The sequence below is a fragment of the Corylus avellana genome, chromosome 5 (genome assembly GCF_965113065.1).
Source record: "Corylus avellana chromosome 5, dhCorAvel1.hap1.2, whole genome shotgun sequence".
In the NCBI taxonomy this organism is placed as follows: Eukaryota; Viridiplantae; Streptophyta; class Magnoliopsida; order Fagales; family Betulaceae; genus Corylus; species Corylus avellana.
Window position 1 is genome coordinate 24,831,206 of NC_142494.1, and position 14,705 is coordinate 24,845,910.

At 39.1% G+C, this 14,705-nt stretch overlaps 4 protein-coding genes across 4 annotated transcripts in view; all 4 read right to left on the bottom strand.

The window, feature by feature from the left end:
- The window catches only part of LOC132182486 (LEAF RUST 10 DISEASE-RESISTANCE LOCUS RECEPTOR-LIKE PROTEIN KINASE-like 2.3), a 45,543-nt gene extending 44,143 nt beyond the window's left edge, over nt 1-1,400 (bottom strand). The window contains 1 exon segment of the mRNA XM_088516217.1: nt 625-1,400. Within this exon segment, the coding sequence (XP_088372343.1) occupies nt 625-1,306 (682 nt within the window). The 5' untranslated portion in view covers nt 1,307-1,400.
- Nucleotides 1,401-4,605: 3,205 nt separating this feature from the next.
- Nucleotides 4,606-6,153, bottom strand: LOC132182103 (putative glutamine amidotransferase GAT1_2.1). The gene is made up of 3 exons (XM_059595304.2): nt 5,428-6,153; nt 5,123-5,332; nt 4,606-5,009 (listed from the first exon to the last, which is right to left on the bottom strand). The coding sequence occupies exons 1-2, from the start codon at nt 6,082-6,084 to the stop codon at nt 5,306-5,308; spliced, it is 684 nt and encodes a 227-aa protein (XP_059451287.2). The 5' UTR covers nt 6,085-6,153; the 3' UTR covers nt 4,606-5,009; nt 5,123-5,305.
- Nucleotides 6,069-14,179, bottom strand: LOC132182488 (LEAF RUST 10 DISEASE-RESISTANCE LOCUS RECEPTOR-LIKE PROTEIN KINASE-like 1.3). Its single transcript, XM_088516323.1, has 5 exons — nt 13,502-14,179; nt 7,752-7,787; nt 7,315-7,635; nt 6,273-7,228; nt 6,069-6,158 (listed from the first exon to the last, which is right to left on the bottom strand). The coding sequence occupies exons 1-4, from the start codon at nt 13,944-13,946 to the stop codon at nt 6,306-6,308; spliced, it is 1,725 nt and encodes a 574-aa protein (XP_088372449.1). The 5' UTR covers nt 13,947-14,179; the 3' UTR covers nt 6,069-6,158; nt 6,273-6,305.
- LOC132182491 (LEAF RUST 10 DISEASE-RESISTANCE LOCUS RECEPTOR-LIKE PROTEIN KINASE-like 2.7) lies at nt 7,930-9,180 on the bottom strand. The gene has a single exon (XM_059595753.2). The coding sequence runs from the start codon at nt 8,995-8,997 to the stop codon at nt 8,152-8,154; it is 846 nt and encodes a 281-aa protein (XP_059451736.2). The 5' UTR covers nt 8,998-9,180; the 3' UTR covers nt 7,930-8,151.
- Nucleotides 14,180-14,705: the final 526 nt, after the last annotated feature.

Sequence of the window (14,705 nt, forward strand, 5' to 3'; positions counted from 1 at the left end):
AGGAAGAAGAAGAAATGGGAAAAGTTGTCGACAGGACTGAAGAAATGGGAAAAAAGAAGAAATGGAAGGAAGAATAAGAAATAAGGAAAAATTTAGTGTTTTAGGCTGTAGGATAATTTTGTGCATTTTACTTATGTGACCGTTGTTGATTGGGGCTACAAAAGTTAGGTTTTAAGGCCCATCCACATTGAAGTTAAATCCAATGGTTAATTACTACTTTGTGCATAAGCAAAATATTCAGGATTGTACTCATCCTTTCTACTGATCATACAATGAAATTTCTCGTATATTCTATTAATATATTTTTAGTAAATAGTAGCTAGAAACATATATGGAAAGTGGAAACCACGTATTAGATTAGATTAGAGGCCTACATAATTTTGTTGTCTATTTTTGGTCCCACTTGGAACCAATAAGTCAAAAAGCTAAAGGAACGCTAATTAATTAATTATTCTCCCCTAATTAAAAAGGTCAGTACTCAGTAGTGGCTACTTATTTCTTAGCTTAACTGGTTTGTTTTACCAAAAGTTAACAACAGTTTCAGGTCACTCACTGGGTTTAACAACATTTGCGTTTTTTTTTAATCAATTTAAACTTTCAAAATAAGTATGATCTAACACGTACCTGATTTTGATGGTGAGGAAATATTGCATGTTGGACACGCGAACGCTGCAGCATCCACCTTCCATTCCACATCGAATCCTTCTCTAATGGCTTCCTCCAATTCCGCCAAAATGAATGAATCTAGACGGAGACGAACTGGGACAACCACGCTTCCATTACATTCCTTAGGCCCATGAGCTCCCAGCTCCACGTGCACTTCCCCACTTGTGGGGCAAGTGAAGTGTCCAGGGGGTGGGAAAGGTAACCAAGAAGAGGGACAACCGTAGGCTAATGTAATATTCTGGTAACCGGGGTGAAAATCAAACAGGTTGGGGTCGAGAGTGGTATTCAATAATTCCGGCGAACAAATTCCAGTCGAGAAATCCTCTCGTGAAATTTTGAGTATTTGGGTTTTGAGATCGACCTCTAGCACGCGGTATGTCACGTTCATAATCTCTATGGTAGTAACACTTCCCTCGCAGTGAAGCTTCAATCCAGGAGACCCACAATTACTGGGTCGGGTATCTTCCCAGAAAGGAAACCCGACGTTATTGATCCCTCCGCAGTTGAACAGTTTGCTACAGCTTGATGGGTTCACATCATCATCATCGCATAGAGATCCTGGAATCCCGACGAAAGTTACAAAGAATAAGAAATAGAAAGAAATAAGAAAAGGAGACGGCGAGAGAAGCCAGGAATCCATTTCCTGAGAGGAATAATTAAGGTTGGGTAGGATAATTATCTTTTGTATAAAGGAAAATACAGGAAACAGATATGAGTGATTATCGAGCTCGCAGTACTAGTGGGGAAGATGAGAATTGGCAAAGTGGAAGACTTCGGAAGTCTTGTTGACTTAATCTATACGTAATTGCTTAGAACGCCCAACTACTTCATTTGTGGTAGGAGTAATTACTACGTACAAGACTATTAATCAGATATTTTTTAGGGATAACTTCAGAAAACCCCCCTGAAGTTCTAGCCAATTTGAAAAGACCCCCCTGAATTTCCAAAACTCTCATTTAAGCCCTCTGAACTTCCATTTTCTCTCAGTTTGGACCCCTTTAACATTAAACTACGTCGTTTTGAATGTTTTATACCCATTTTACCCTTCCCCAAAACTACGTCGTTTTGTGTCCTAACATTACCCAGCCTAAAACGACGTCGTTTTAGGCATTAATTTTTATTTTTTTTAAAAAAGAAAAAATTAAAAATTAAAAAAAAAAAAATTAAAAAAAAAAAAAAAAAAAGAAAAAAACTGGGGTGGCTTCAGCCACCCCCTTGGCCAAAATGGGGTGGCCGAACCACCCCATTTTTGGCCAAGGGGGTGGCAGAGCCACCCCCTGGACGGTCTGGGGGTGGCCGGACCACCCCCTTGGCCATGGGGTGGTCCGGCCACCCCCAAAAGGGTTAAAAAAAAAAAAAAAAAAAAAAAAAAACGGGGGGGCGGGGGGGTGCATATGGGGTGGCCGGACCACCCCCAAGGGGCTGGGGGTGGTTTCGGCCACCCCATACGGCCGGTATGGGGTGGCCGAAACCACCCCAGCCTCTTGGGGGTGGTCCGGCCACCCCCAAAAACACCCCATCCCTTTTTTTTTTTTTTTTTTTTTGGGGCCAAGGGGGTGGCCGGACCACCCCCTTGGCCATGGGGGTGGCTCGACCACCCCCAGATCGGCCAGGGGGTGGCTGTAGCCACCCCCGTTTTTTTTTTTTTTTTTTTTTTTTTTTTTTTTTATTATATATATATTTTACTTTTTTTAATTAAAAAAAAAAAAATTATGCTTAAAACGACGTCGTTTTGGGCTGGATATGTGTTGTGATTGTAGGACACAAAACGACATAGTTTTGAGGAAGGGTAAAATGGGTATAAAACATCCAAAACGACGTAGTTTAATGTTAAAGGGGTCCAAAGTGAGAGAAAACCAAAGTTCAGGGGGTCTAAGTGAGAGCTTTGGAAATTCAGGGGGGTCTTTTCAAATCGGCTGGAACTTCAGGGGGGTTTTCTGAAGTTATCCCTATTTTTTATTTTATTTGAACCGGATAATATTTAGTTAATTATAAAAAATGAGTATTTTTTCACTTAAAAAGTAAAAAAATACAAATACCCTTTCACTATAACTAACTGGATATTCTCCGAAGTAAAGATGATTATGTTTCCCAGCAAACGCTATTAAAGATACAAGATTTTCACTGCAAGCTAAAACAAAATATGTTTAATTATGAAATTAAGTAGCTATCAAATATATATATAGAATATAAATTAAATGTTGATCATGCTATATATCGAATAAATTTAGTTGATTAAGTATTGTAAATTAAACAGAAAAACAGGAAATAAAAACGGAATCATGACGGATGTGATTCTTTTAATAGAATAGCATATATTTAATGAATATTTAATGGTTTGGAGTATGAAAGTGAAGGAGAATCTGCTCATTTAACGTAAACCACCTAAAACCAGCGGGGACAGCCCAAAAGACCAAAGAGTGCTGAAAATTAGCTTGACCTAACTATCAAGTTTGCATTCATTACCCTGCGTTGTAAATTATACGGCAAAGTTAGGTAACTTTGAACGTGTAGTAGCTCGCAAAATAGAGTTGGGTATTTTCGTTTCATATTCTCGTCCAGACAAAGTTTTTCTCTGAACTGGGTCGGAAGAATTTCTTTTAACCTAGTCTATTAAAGTGACATGTGTCCCTTGAACATGTGAGATGCACATGTTTTTTTAATAGTAGAGACAAAGTTTGAATAAATTTTATTAAAAACTAATGTGCAAGTCAAATGTTATTAAAAAAGAGACACATATCACTTTTGTAGATTAGATTGAAGAAAACTCCTTTAACCTAGTTTGGAGGACAACTTTGTCCACATCATACCTATTTCCTTTGCAACCTCAGTTGGACCCAATCCGTCTTTAGATCCCACAAGCAATTCAAGCCCACAGCCCAACTGGTTTGCACGCGAAATCAGCCTGACAAATTTCACAATTATGCAACCCCTCCATTCCGATTTAATCTGAATAGGAAAGATCATCCGTTTAAAAAAAAAAAAAAAAAGGGTTAAATAATCTAAAGTACTAAGTTAGTCTTTTTTCGTAAGTCGGATACCATTTATGTAGGATTTGAACCATAGGTGGGGGAAAAAAAAATCTGCAAACCAAGGTACTTAACCAAAAAAAACAAAAAAAAAAAAAAAACTTAATCTTCTGAATTGTCACAACTTTTGTAATGTCTCTCTTAAAGTCTATTTTTTCTCAATTTAGTGTGTGAATCTTTCAATTATTTTCAATGTCACCCTTCCGTTAGGATTTTCTGTTAACTCCTAACTCGGGTGTTAAAATTCTCAAAATACCTGCATTTGTTTTAGTGAAAAAAAAAATAATAATTGCAAATATTAAGGCGTTAGTTCGAATTTAATGGTCTTTGCAAAATACTCATGCCTCAATAAAATTTTCAAGATATCCCTTTTTTTTAAAAAAAAAAAAAAAAATGGGATATCTTGAAAATTTTATTGGGCTTTAATGGAAAATCTTAAGGAAGCGGGAACATTGAAAAAAATTAAAAGTTCGATATACTAAATTGAGAGATTTTAAACTTTAAAAAAACATTACAAAATGGACGATAACTCAGGAAGTAAGTGAAATTTCTCAAAAACAACTTTTTGTCATAAAGTACAATCCCCTAAGCAAAATTGTTTTTGTTTTTTAATTTTATTTTTAAAAAAAGAATTAATTAATTTTTTAATCAGATTTGATATAATTAAGTGTGTTTGTGTTTGTTTTTTTGTTTTGATACAAGTGGACACATGGGCATCCACTGAAACCCTTGGATGCAACTGACGCTTAGGATAAAAAATATGAGAAACTCATATTTTCTCATAATAGGAGGGGATCCGGATCCTTACATTATAAATGTTTGGGCTACTAAATAAATCTTCAGCAGCCTTTACATAAGGTTGAGAACTTATGCTATGGATTTTAGCTCTCAATTCATGGAGGAAAGGGGAAAAAAACAAACATATTTTTCTCTTATATAGAAAGAAACGAGAGGCAAGTACAAGTCCATAGGTACACCAATAATATTCATATGATTCCCAAAAAGAGTGGATCACCCTTTTAACATGGAAAGACACCCAAAAAGCAGGGGAAAGGGAAAAGGTCAAGAAGCAAGGTCATTGACGATGCCATTTAGCTTTCTTTCCAACACTTCTGAACATATCTGCCCCATCATGTGGTAGAAAGACATCATATCAGACAACTGTTCTACCGACATTTTCCCCATCACACTCCTTGCCAGCTTTTCTTTCTCCCCATTCAACTTCAATCTCTCTATGTAGGAGCCTGCATTCCTCACTGTTGCACCCATCTGCTTCAACCTATTCTCTTGTTGCAAACTCATTGCTGTGTTTGACTGCAACTCGGATCGAAACAAATTAAAAGCAATTAAACCCCCAAAAAGAAGTTTGAAAAAAAAAAGAACAGAAAATATCAAACACTTCGATCTTTTTCTCTGTAAATTAATACCTCAAGAAATTCTGCTCCAGCTTCGAGTTCAGATTCTTTCCAGGGAGCCATCTCACGGCCAGTTGTGTATATATTCCTTGCAATTGAGAAACTACGAATGATACTTTTCCTTTTCTTCTCCAATATTTCTTGATCGAGCTTTTGGTGCTTTGGCACTGATGTTGTGATGTTAACCTTTTTCTGTTAAGCAATAACCGCCTTCACAAATTCCTGCACAATTTCCATGGTTATTCCAACAACAAAAAGAAAAAAGAAAAGAAAGAACAATCTAAAGATTGTTCATATAAATGAAATCACAATGAAACCTGGTAAGCAGATGGGCATCCTGGATAATCAAATTGGTCAGAATCCGACCACCTCATTCTCTCAGGATGAAACTGGAGTCCCATAATAAATTTACCCTCTTCAGGATTATAAGAATCCGGATCATAAAACCCTTCAATTAGACCATCATGCGCAAATGCCATTGGTACAAAGCGCTGGGCCAATCTCTTAATCCCTTGGTGATGATAACTATTAACTGAAATCTCCATTTTCCCTTCCTCCAAAGAATCCTTGAACCATTGGTTCAAGGGGGTGTTCTCCACCACCTTAACCACAAGCCTATGCCCATCATAATTATCATAATCAATGTGCTGCACTCTCTGCCCTTCGGGGCAATTCTTTGATACTTCTTTCTCTATGTCTTGGAAAAGGGTACCCCCACATGCAACATTTAGTACCTGGGAACCCCTGCAGATTCCCAAGTAGGGGATGTTCCTTTCTAGGCAAAGCTTTGCAAGCCTCAACTCGATCGTATCCTTTTCTTTATCAATAGCAGTATCGCTGGAATGAAGCCTCCTGATTTCTTCCAGCTCTTCTGGGGGAAGAGCAGAGGATTCCTCCTCATAGAGAGACGGATCAATGTCCTCTCCATCACAGAGAAGAACGCCATGGATGGGCTCAAAGATATCTAATAACATATGAACCCCATTAACCCGGGGAACAATCACCGGTACTGCACCATAGCCTACTATAAGATCAAGATGGTATTCACCTGAGATTTACATGCATACACACAGCTTTTAGTAATTACCCAATCAAACAATAAGAAGTAGAAAGAATTAATATGGCTGTGAAAGTTCAATTATTGGAAGAGATCTAAATTTACCATCTACTGTAGAGTTGGGGGAAATCTCAAGCGCTAGAAGGAATTGGGTGTAGTAGAGCTGCTAGCCCGTTTCACAGATGAATCTGGTGAAAGCGGGGGAGGAATGTTCTTCAAAAGCCCGACATCATCTGCACTAATATCCACCACTTCTGCTTTCTGTACTCCAATCTCTTCGTTCTTGATTCCTCTCAAAACTTCCACCACTTCATCCATGCTAGGCCTCATTTCCCTCTCCCGCTGCAAACACCGAAAAGCCAGTTCTGCCACTGACGTCGTCATCATCCTTACATCGTAATCCTTTTCGAACCCAAGAGACGGATCGACCAACTCGTGCAATGCGTGATTCTGAATCTTGTTGATTGCCATGTTGGCCAGGTTTATATCGTGCCGGTGTCTATTGGTGTCCACAGCCGGCAACGACGATATAAGCTCGACCAACACCACTCCAAAGCTATAAACGTCGCTTTTGTCAGTGAGCTGGTAGCACTGGTAATACTCTGGATCAACATACCCAGGTGTTCCTTGTGGAGCAGTTGACACATGCGTGACATCCGTTGGGAACAACCGTGACAAACCAAAATCAGACACTTTCACACGGAACTTATCATCCAGGAGAATATTGGTGGTTTTGACATCGCGATGGATAACATCCGATTCATGGAGGTAGGCCAGTGCCTCGGCTGACTCTATGGCTATGCTCAACCGAACCGGCCAAGTCATTAAAGCGGAACTCGACCGGTTTCCGTTGAGATGATCAGAGACAGTTCCATTAGAAATGTATTCGTAAACAAGGAGAAGTTCTTGGCTACGTTTTGAGGTGCAGCCGTGGAGCAGCACAAGATTTGGGTGCCGTAAGCGAGTTAGGATCTCGACTTCAGTCATGAACTGCTCAACGCGTTTGAAATTGTTTTCGTATAGGCGCTTCACTGCAACTACACGCCCATCATGCAGCTCGCCTGCAAATGATTAAAATGATTAAGAGGACAATCCTTCTGGAAAAAACTATAAAAAAGTATACATATAACGTAAGTTATAATCCTACCATAGTAAACAGTGCCAAAGCCTCCATCTCCAAGTTGTCTAGAAGGGTCAAAACGGTTAGTGGCTTCTTCCAGTTCTTCATAGCTGAAGATATGAGCTCCGAAGTACGTGCTTCCCCTTTCAAGATCCAACTTCGGGGAGGGATAAGATGGGGTGCTTCGAGAGAAATTAGTTGAAGAAACTGGAAAGCCTTTGCTTGAAGGAGGTGTGGGCAGGTCTTTGCTTTGAGATTCATTGGCAAGTCTTTTCCTCCGCTGTCTGATGGCAAAGCCCAAACAACCTAGAAATACGCCAACAATGCCAGCAGCTCCTATGGCAATGCCTGAAGACACGAAACAAGAGTTGGATAAATTTTCTTCTCTATTTTCCATATATTAATACCCAACTCAACGAACAGATGCACAATGGTTGTAAGTTTGTAACGCCATAAAACATTACCTATGGGAAGGCCTACACTCTTATTAGAACCGCTACCTGCAATAGACAAAAGATACAGAAGTGTCAGTCTGATGAGCACGAAAGGATATTTTCTAGAGGAACATCTTTAATCAGCATCACCATACACAAAAAGTGACGTTTAATTTAAGCTCAACATTTAATCCAATTTACAGCTTTTTGAAACCGATATTTTCCCTCGATTTGTAGCCATTGAGGCCAGGGAACAAACAGGTGTCAATGGGGGAAGAAAGCAGGCGACAAATCGAGTGTAAAGACTTTTGAAGGCTATCGGACAAACCAAACGTGACAAAGACATTTTTGTTCCAAAAGACTTTTTACCATTTCTACCGTTTCCATCACAAAAGCAACGTCCGAATTAGCCTACCAAAATTACCGATTTTCAGAATTTCATTTCCAGTTCTCCACCATCATCCTCAAACAAAACCGCAATTTTTGTCGAGAAAAAAAGGTCGAATACCTGGCGCCGAACACGTCCGATTGCCACAAAGGCAAATGGGTTTGCCCGACTTCGAATCAACCCACATTGCGCACCAAAAACCAGACACCTGGCACACGTATCACCGTACACATCGCTATAATTCACCTTGAAACCCTCCATCAAAACCTCCTCAAGCGTTAACCGATAAGTTGTGAGCTCCAACGCCGCCGTTTTGAGGATTTTCAGGCTGACACCGACGTTGCATTCAATAAGTCTCAGAATCGGATCGGTAGGAACCGGACCGGTCAGGTAATAAGCGTCGGTCCGATTCGCATTCCCAAGGAAGCTACAATAAAACAGATTAGGAGGCTTCGCGGGCTGACGGAGACCACTAGAGGAGCAAGAGCAACCGTAGAAGATGGTGAGGTCCTCATTGTCAGTAGCGTACGTGAACCCAGAGGGCTCCAGAGTGGAATTGGTGTATTGCTTTGGGCACGTGGTGTTCCAGAGGTCGGAGCGGGCGAGGGTCATGGTTCTGGCGGCCTGGTCGAGCCGGAGGACTCGGTAACTCAGCGACGCGGTGGTCAAATTGGGCGAGTCGTCGTCGCAGGAGAGTCGGAACTCAGGCGTACCGCAGTTGTCCGGGTGGGTCGTGTCGGTGAATGGGTAGGAGAGATTCTTGAAAGGCCCACAGTCGAAAGTCTGGGCGCATTTGAAAGAGAGGGTGGAGGAGTCATCGGAAGATAACGACGTCGTTGTGACGGCGACGGAGAAGAAGATCGCCGGAGGGAAGGCGATTGGGGACATCAGAGAGGAGTGGAAGTGAGGGGTTAGAGGAGTGAGATGGCATGGATGAGGTAATAGGGTGGCTGGTCGCTGGAGTGGGTAAGGACTGCCTCCGGAGACTGCTTAATTCGAACAAAGCTTCCTTTGGTTGACTTGGACTCTACGTGTATGTGAACCAGCTTTTGAAATTGGAGGCCGTCTAGAATTCTGACTATCCTTGTGAATTTTTTATTTCCTCTTTCTTTCTTTTATTATTATTTTTTTCTTTCTAAATCAACGTTTCTCAATTCTATAAAATAATAAATATTGAACAAAAGAAATCTCAATTATTTGACCTGAAAATAATATTTAATATCTATTTTAAAAATATTTTTATAAAATATCCTATCATAATTAAGGTGCATGAAAGAGCCTTTGATTTGGACAAGCCGGAAGACCTAAATTCACCAATGAATATTAGAAAAAAAATGGTTTTTTTTTTTTTTTTTTTAATTTTTTTTTCTTTTATATGTCTCCACAAGAGAGAGGAAATTCGACCTAGTGACATCTGTTTCATTAAACATAATTCCAACAGATTAAGTTACCTCTTGAAGATACAAAAATGAGTTTCTATGTGCACATCTTTTATATACTTTTTCTTTATACTGTTGATTTTAGATTAATGTTATGTGTTGATGATATAGATGATAGACATACATATGTGGTATGCATAAAAAAATATGTGAATAATGTTCTTTGAAAAATGTGATTCTGTCTCTCTCTCTATTTGAAGAATATTTATTTTTCTAAGTAGGTATATACTAAACTAAATATTTCTCTAACCGAATTTGGCCAATGTTGTGCAATCAATCAAATCTAAAAAAAAAAAAAAATGAAAAGGAAAAAAAAAAGGGCTTAAATTAATTGTTTTCAAATTTAGTATAATTATCTTCTTTATATTATTACTCTCAATTAATTGGCTCACTGTTCAAGTCTTCCCCTGTTTTTAACAAACCATAAATAATTGTCTTTAGCCGGTCCCATTGGGCCCTGCAGCCCACGCTGGTAACCACCCCTACGATCATTGGTTGCCGGTGTGAATTCAATCTACCTACTACGAATTAACTTAAAAAGTATGCCGTGCATGATACACGCCATGCAAGAAATTCGATCGCCTTTTCTTTTTTCTACTCCAATACCTCTTCTTGCCTGTAGGGCATTCAGCTTCTTCTTTTTATAACAAATGATAAGAGGAATCAACTCTGGCTTGGTTCCATAGCCTTTGATCCCACCTAACTCCTAACTAATTGGATCGAAATCCTTAATCATCCATAAATTTCATATTGAAAATCCAAGAATCAGTCCATCTTTGACCAACCTAAATTTTTCTGATGCCAAGCCTCATGGAAAATTATGCCTCCTATTGATCCTCCCTCAAAACACTTACTAATCAACGAAAAATTACCCCAATATCTGCATGTTTCTAATATAATATTTAATTATTTATCATGTTCATATATAGGATGGATGACGCATATATGCCCGAAAGCAAGTTGGGAGTTTTTCCTAAATAATTTATCCTAAACCAGAGTCAAAGAAAACTATGTTAGCTGCAAATCGATGAGCCTTTTTGTCTCCATTAAAGTGGCCGTGCTTAAGCAAAAGGAGATACCGATCTGCATGCTAGCAACCAAGCATCTACACAAACATGCAAGAAAAACAGCAAAAGACTTACCTGTTGCTGTTAACGGACAAGTGGATGGGAAAGTTCCATTTGCACAATGGCAAGCGAATTCGCTCGTGCTTGTGTTGTACCCACACTGTCCACCGGTCGCTTTACATCCATCACACAAACTGTTATATGCGTTCCAGCCCAATATGAAGCCGCCATCGATAGCTTCTTTCAGTGCACTTGAATTGCCGCTCCCAGGTTGAGATTGCAGAACTGGAACTTTAACGTTGTAGGCGCATGACCCAAATGAGCTACCAATGGAGTTCGCAATGGTATTGTTAGAATAGTAGTTGTTAGCATCGCTTCCGTTTATGGAGCAATCAAACTGAGTAATATCAGTCATCGAAATTGTAACAGGAGAAGTAGGGCAATCATAGTAGAGCGTCAGGTTCGCCACAGCTGAAGCATAACCAAAGACGGTGGAATCGATAGTCGTATTAACGATTGTAGAAGGACAAAGGGTGTTCCAGTAATCCTCTCTAGCAACCTGGAGAGTCTGCGACACGTTATTGACTTGAAGGACTCGATAATTCATGAAGGTGATTTTGATGAGTGGACCGTTACTGCTACAGTTTAACTCAAAAGAGGGGTGGCCACAATAGCTTGGCCTATTTGATCCCCAGAAAGGATAACTGAGGCCCTCAATGCCCGCACAATCAAATGGTTGGCTGCAGTTTAGGTATTGCTCATCATCTGCGTACGAAGATGATGGGAAGTGGATCAAGCACAAGGTTGTTATCACCATCGATAGAGCGATGGTTGGTAAGAGATTGGGATGCATCTCGATGGAAGAATGAGAGAGTACGTGATTGCAAGTTATGAGATTAGAAAAGGGAGAAGGGGAAGATGATATGCTTTTAAATAATTCTTATGAATTGCATCATAATGGAGCTGGTGGGCTTTGACGAAGTTGGGGTTTGGGAGGGTGACATTTTTCAAAGAGATGCTTCTATTTGGAACTTTACCAGCAATTAGGTGACAAAGTCCAACAAAACGACAGTGCTTAATATTTCTAACGATTCCCTAACACGGCATCTAGTTGTTCTTGCCATGTTCTAGAACTCATATCTTAGGAAGGTCTGAAATCAGTTTTAAACTATTGCTCAGTCAAACATAGGAGCCGCCCTACAAACAAAAAAAACTCACCTAAACTGCAATTTTTTTTTTTTTACTACCTCTAAGCCTCTAATACAACACAATCCACGTCATCTTAAACATATATTAAATAAATAAAAAAAGATCAAAGTCAACCAACAACAAGGTAAGACTCAAAAAGATCAATCCCGTACGTGTTACTCATGTTCCTTTTAAATCCTCCTAAGTGGGTGGTTAATATTTCAGTGGAAATCTGGTTTGGCTCTACTTCTAAGAGGGAAAAATATGGCCAAAATTTTTGGAGTATGTTATAGGGGTAATCTCAATTAAGGAAAAAAAAAAAAAAAAACTACTGAGCTTAGGGAGATATTATAAGGAACTACGAAAGACTTCAAAAATAATCACCAATACATGAAAATTAATTACATCAATGAATAACTGAAAAATGATAGTAATGAAATTATAATGGTTAAGAGAGCTCCTATCATGCGGTCAGACCTTAAAAGTGGTGTTTTGCAACATCCAACCTCCTTGTGACACTTCATCCATTCAAGAAAAATGCAAAAAATAAAACTTAGAACAAAAGCACCGGATCAAAAAAAGAAAATCCAAGCTGCCCGACGCACGCTAGACCCACGCCGGGGTCTGGGTTTGGCAAGACTCCAGTGTGGGTTTGGCGAGACCCACGACCAGACCCACAAGAATCCGTCAAAAACCCCACAAAACTCAGCCTGAAAAACCCATTTCTAATGCCCAAAATCAGTTTCTAATGTCTCAAAAATCGTTTCTAATGCCTCAAAACTTATTTTTAATTCCACAAAACTCGTTTTTGGATTCAAATCTAAAACCTAGAGATGGAACGTTAACCTTTAAGGGATTTTATCACCCTAACGTTGGAGAAGATGACCGTTAAATGGAAGGTTCATTCTTTCTCTGTTAAATGAGAAGAAATGGGAGAGGTTGTCGGCAGGAGGGAAGAAATGGAAAAGAAGAAGAAATAAAAGGAAGAAGGAGAAATAAGGAAAAATTTAGTGTTTTAGGATGTATGATAGTTTTGTGCATTTTACTTATGTGACAGTTGGTGATTGGTGGCTGCAAAAGTTGGGTTTCAAGGCCCATCCACATTGAAGTTAAATCCAATGGTTAATTACTACTTTGTGCATAAGTAAAATATTCAGGATTGTACTCATCCTTTCTACTGATCATACAATGAAATTTCTCGTATATTCTATTAATATATTTTAGTAAATAGTAGCTAGAAACATATATGGAAAGTGGAAACCGCTAGATTAGATTAGAGGCCTACCTAATTTTGTTGTCTATTTTTGGTCCCACTTGGAACCCAATAAGTCAAAAAGCTAAAGGAACGCTAATTAATTAATTATTCTCCCCTAATTAAAAAGCTCAGTACTCAATAGTGGCTACTTATTTCTTAGCTTAACTGGTTTGTTTGACCAAAAGTTAACAACAGTTTCAGGTCACTGGGTTTTTTTGGTGGAAAGGATATTTCCCCAAGGCTCAGCTAAAAATAAAATAAAAATAAAAAATAAAACACACAGATTTACTAAAAAAATTTAGTGCTTTGACGGTTTCTGCTGTAAAGAAAAGTGTGAGGATGCACATAAATTATAAAAGCTATTAAATAATTAAATTCATTATTTTTTTAAGTCATTTTCTCTAAATTATTTTTTATCAATTTAAACTTGATCTAACACGTACCTGATTTTGATGGTGATAAAATGCATGTTGGACACGCGTACGCTGCAGTATCCACCTTCCATTCCACCTCGAATCCTTCTCTAATGACTTGCTCCAATATTTCCGACGAAATGAATGCATCTGGGGGGAGAGGATTAGGAACTGGGACAACCACGCTTCCATTACATTCCTTAGGCCCCTGAGCTCCCAACTCCATGAGCACATCCCCACTTACTTCGCAAGTGAAGTGTCCAAGGAAAGGTAACAAAGAAGAGGGACAACCGTAGTCTAATGTAATATTCTGGTAACCGGGGCGAAAATGGAAAAGTGTGGGGTCGAGAGTGGTATCCACCAATTCCGGCGGCAGCGAACAAATTCCAGTCAAGAAATCCTCTCTTGAAATTTTGAGTATTTGGGTTGTGAGATTGACATCTAGCACGCGGTATGTCACTTTCATAATCTCCATGGTAGTAACACTTCTCTCGCAGTGGAGCTTCAATCCAGGAGACCCACAATTAGTGGGTCGGGTATCTTCCCAGAAAGGAAACCCGATGTTTTTGATCTCTCCGCAGTTGAACTTCTTGCCACAGCTTGTTGGGTCGATATCATCATCGCATAGAGATCCTGGAATCCCGACAAAAGTTACAAAGAATAAGAAATAGAAAGAAATAAGAAAAGGAGACGGCGAGAGAAGCCAGGAATCCATTTCCTGATCGAGAGGAATAATTAAGGTTGGTAGGATAATTATCTTTTGTATTAAGGAAAATACAGGAAACAGATATGAGTGACCATCGGGCAGTACTAGTGGGGAAGACGACAATTGAGAAAGTGGAAGGCTTCGGAAGTCTTCTTGTCTTAATCTACACGTAATTGACTATAACACCCAACTACTTCATTTGTCGTATGAGTAATTACAATACTACCAGCAAACGCTATTAAAGATACAAGATTTTCACTGCAAGCTAAAACAAAATATGTTTATAAAATCAAGTAGCTAGGATCGAATAAATTTAGTTGATTAAGTATTGTAAATTAAACCGAAAAACAGGAAATAAAAAACGGAATCATGACGGATGCGCGCGATTCTTTTAATAGCATAGCATATTAGCATATATTGCATGAATATTTAATGGTTAGGAGTATGAAAGTGAAGGAGAATCTGCTCATTTAACGTAAACCACCTAAAACCAGCGGGCAAAGCCCAAAAGACCAAAGAGTGCTGAAA

Coding starts and splice junctions, on each gene's coding strand:
- LOC132182103 (XM_059595304.2), bottom strand. CDS start 6,084: ATGTTATTAGATATCTTTGAGCCCATCCATGGCGTTCTTCTCTGTGAT. Junction 5,333..5,427: donor GATGCCCATCTGCTTACCAG/GTTTCATTGTGA, acceptor GAAATTGTGCAG/GAATTTGTGAAGGCGGTTAT.
- LOC132182488 (XM_088516323.1), bottom strand. CDS start 13,946: ATGGAGATTATGAAAGTGACATACCGCGTGCTAGATGTCAATCTCACA. Junction 7,788..13,501: donor TTTATCACCATCAAAATCAG/GTACGTGTTAGA, acceptor TGTCTATTGCAG/GTAGCGGTTCTAATAAGAGT. Junction 7,636..7,751: donor GAGTGTAGGCCTTCCCATAG/GTAATGTTTTAT, acceptor TCGTGTCTTCAG/GCATTGCCATAGGAGCTGCT.
- LOC132182491 (XM_059595753.2), bottom strand. CDS start 8,997: ATGTCCCCAATCGCCTTCCCTCCGGCGATCTTCTTCTCCGTCGCCGTC.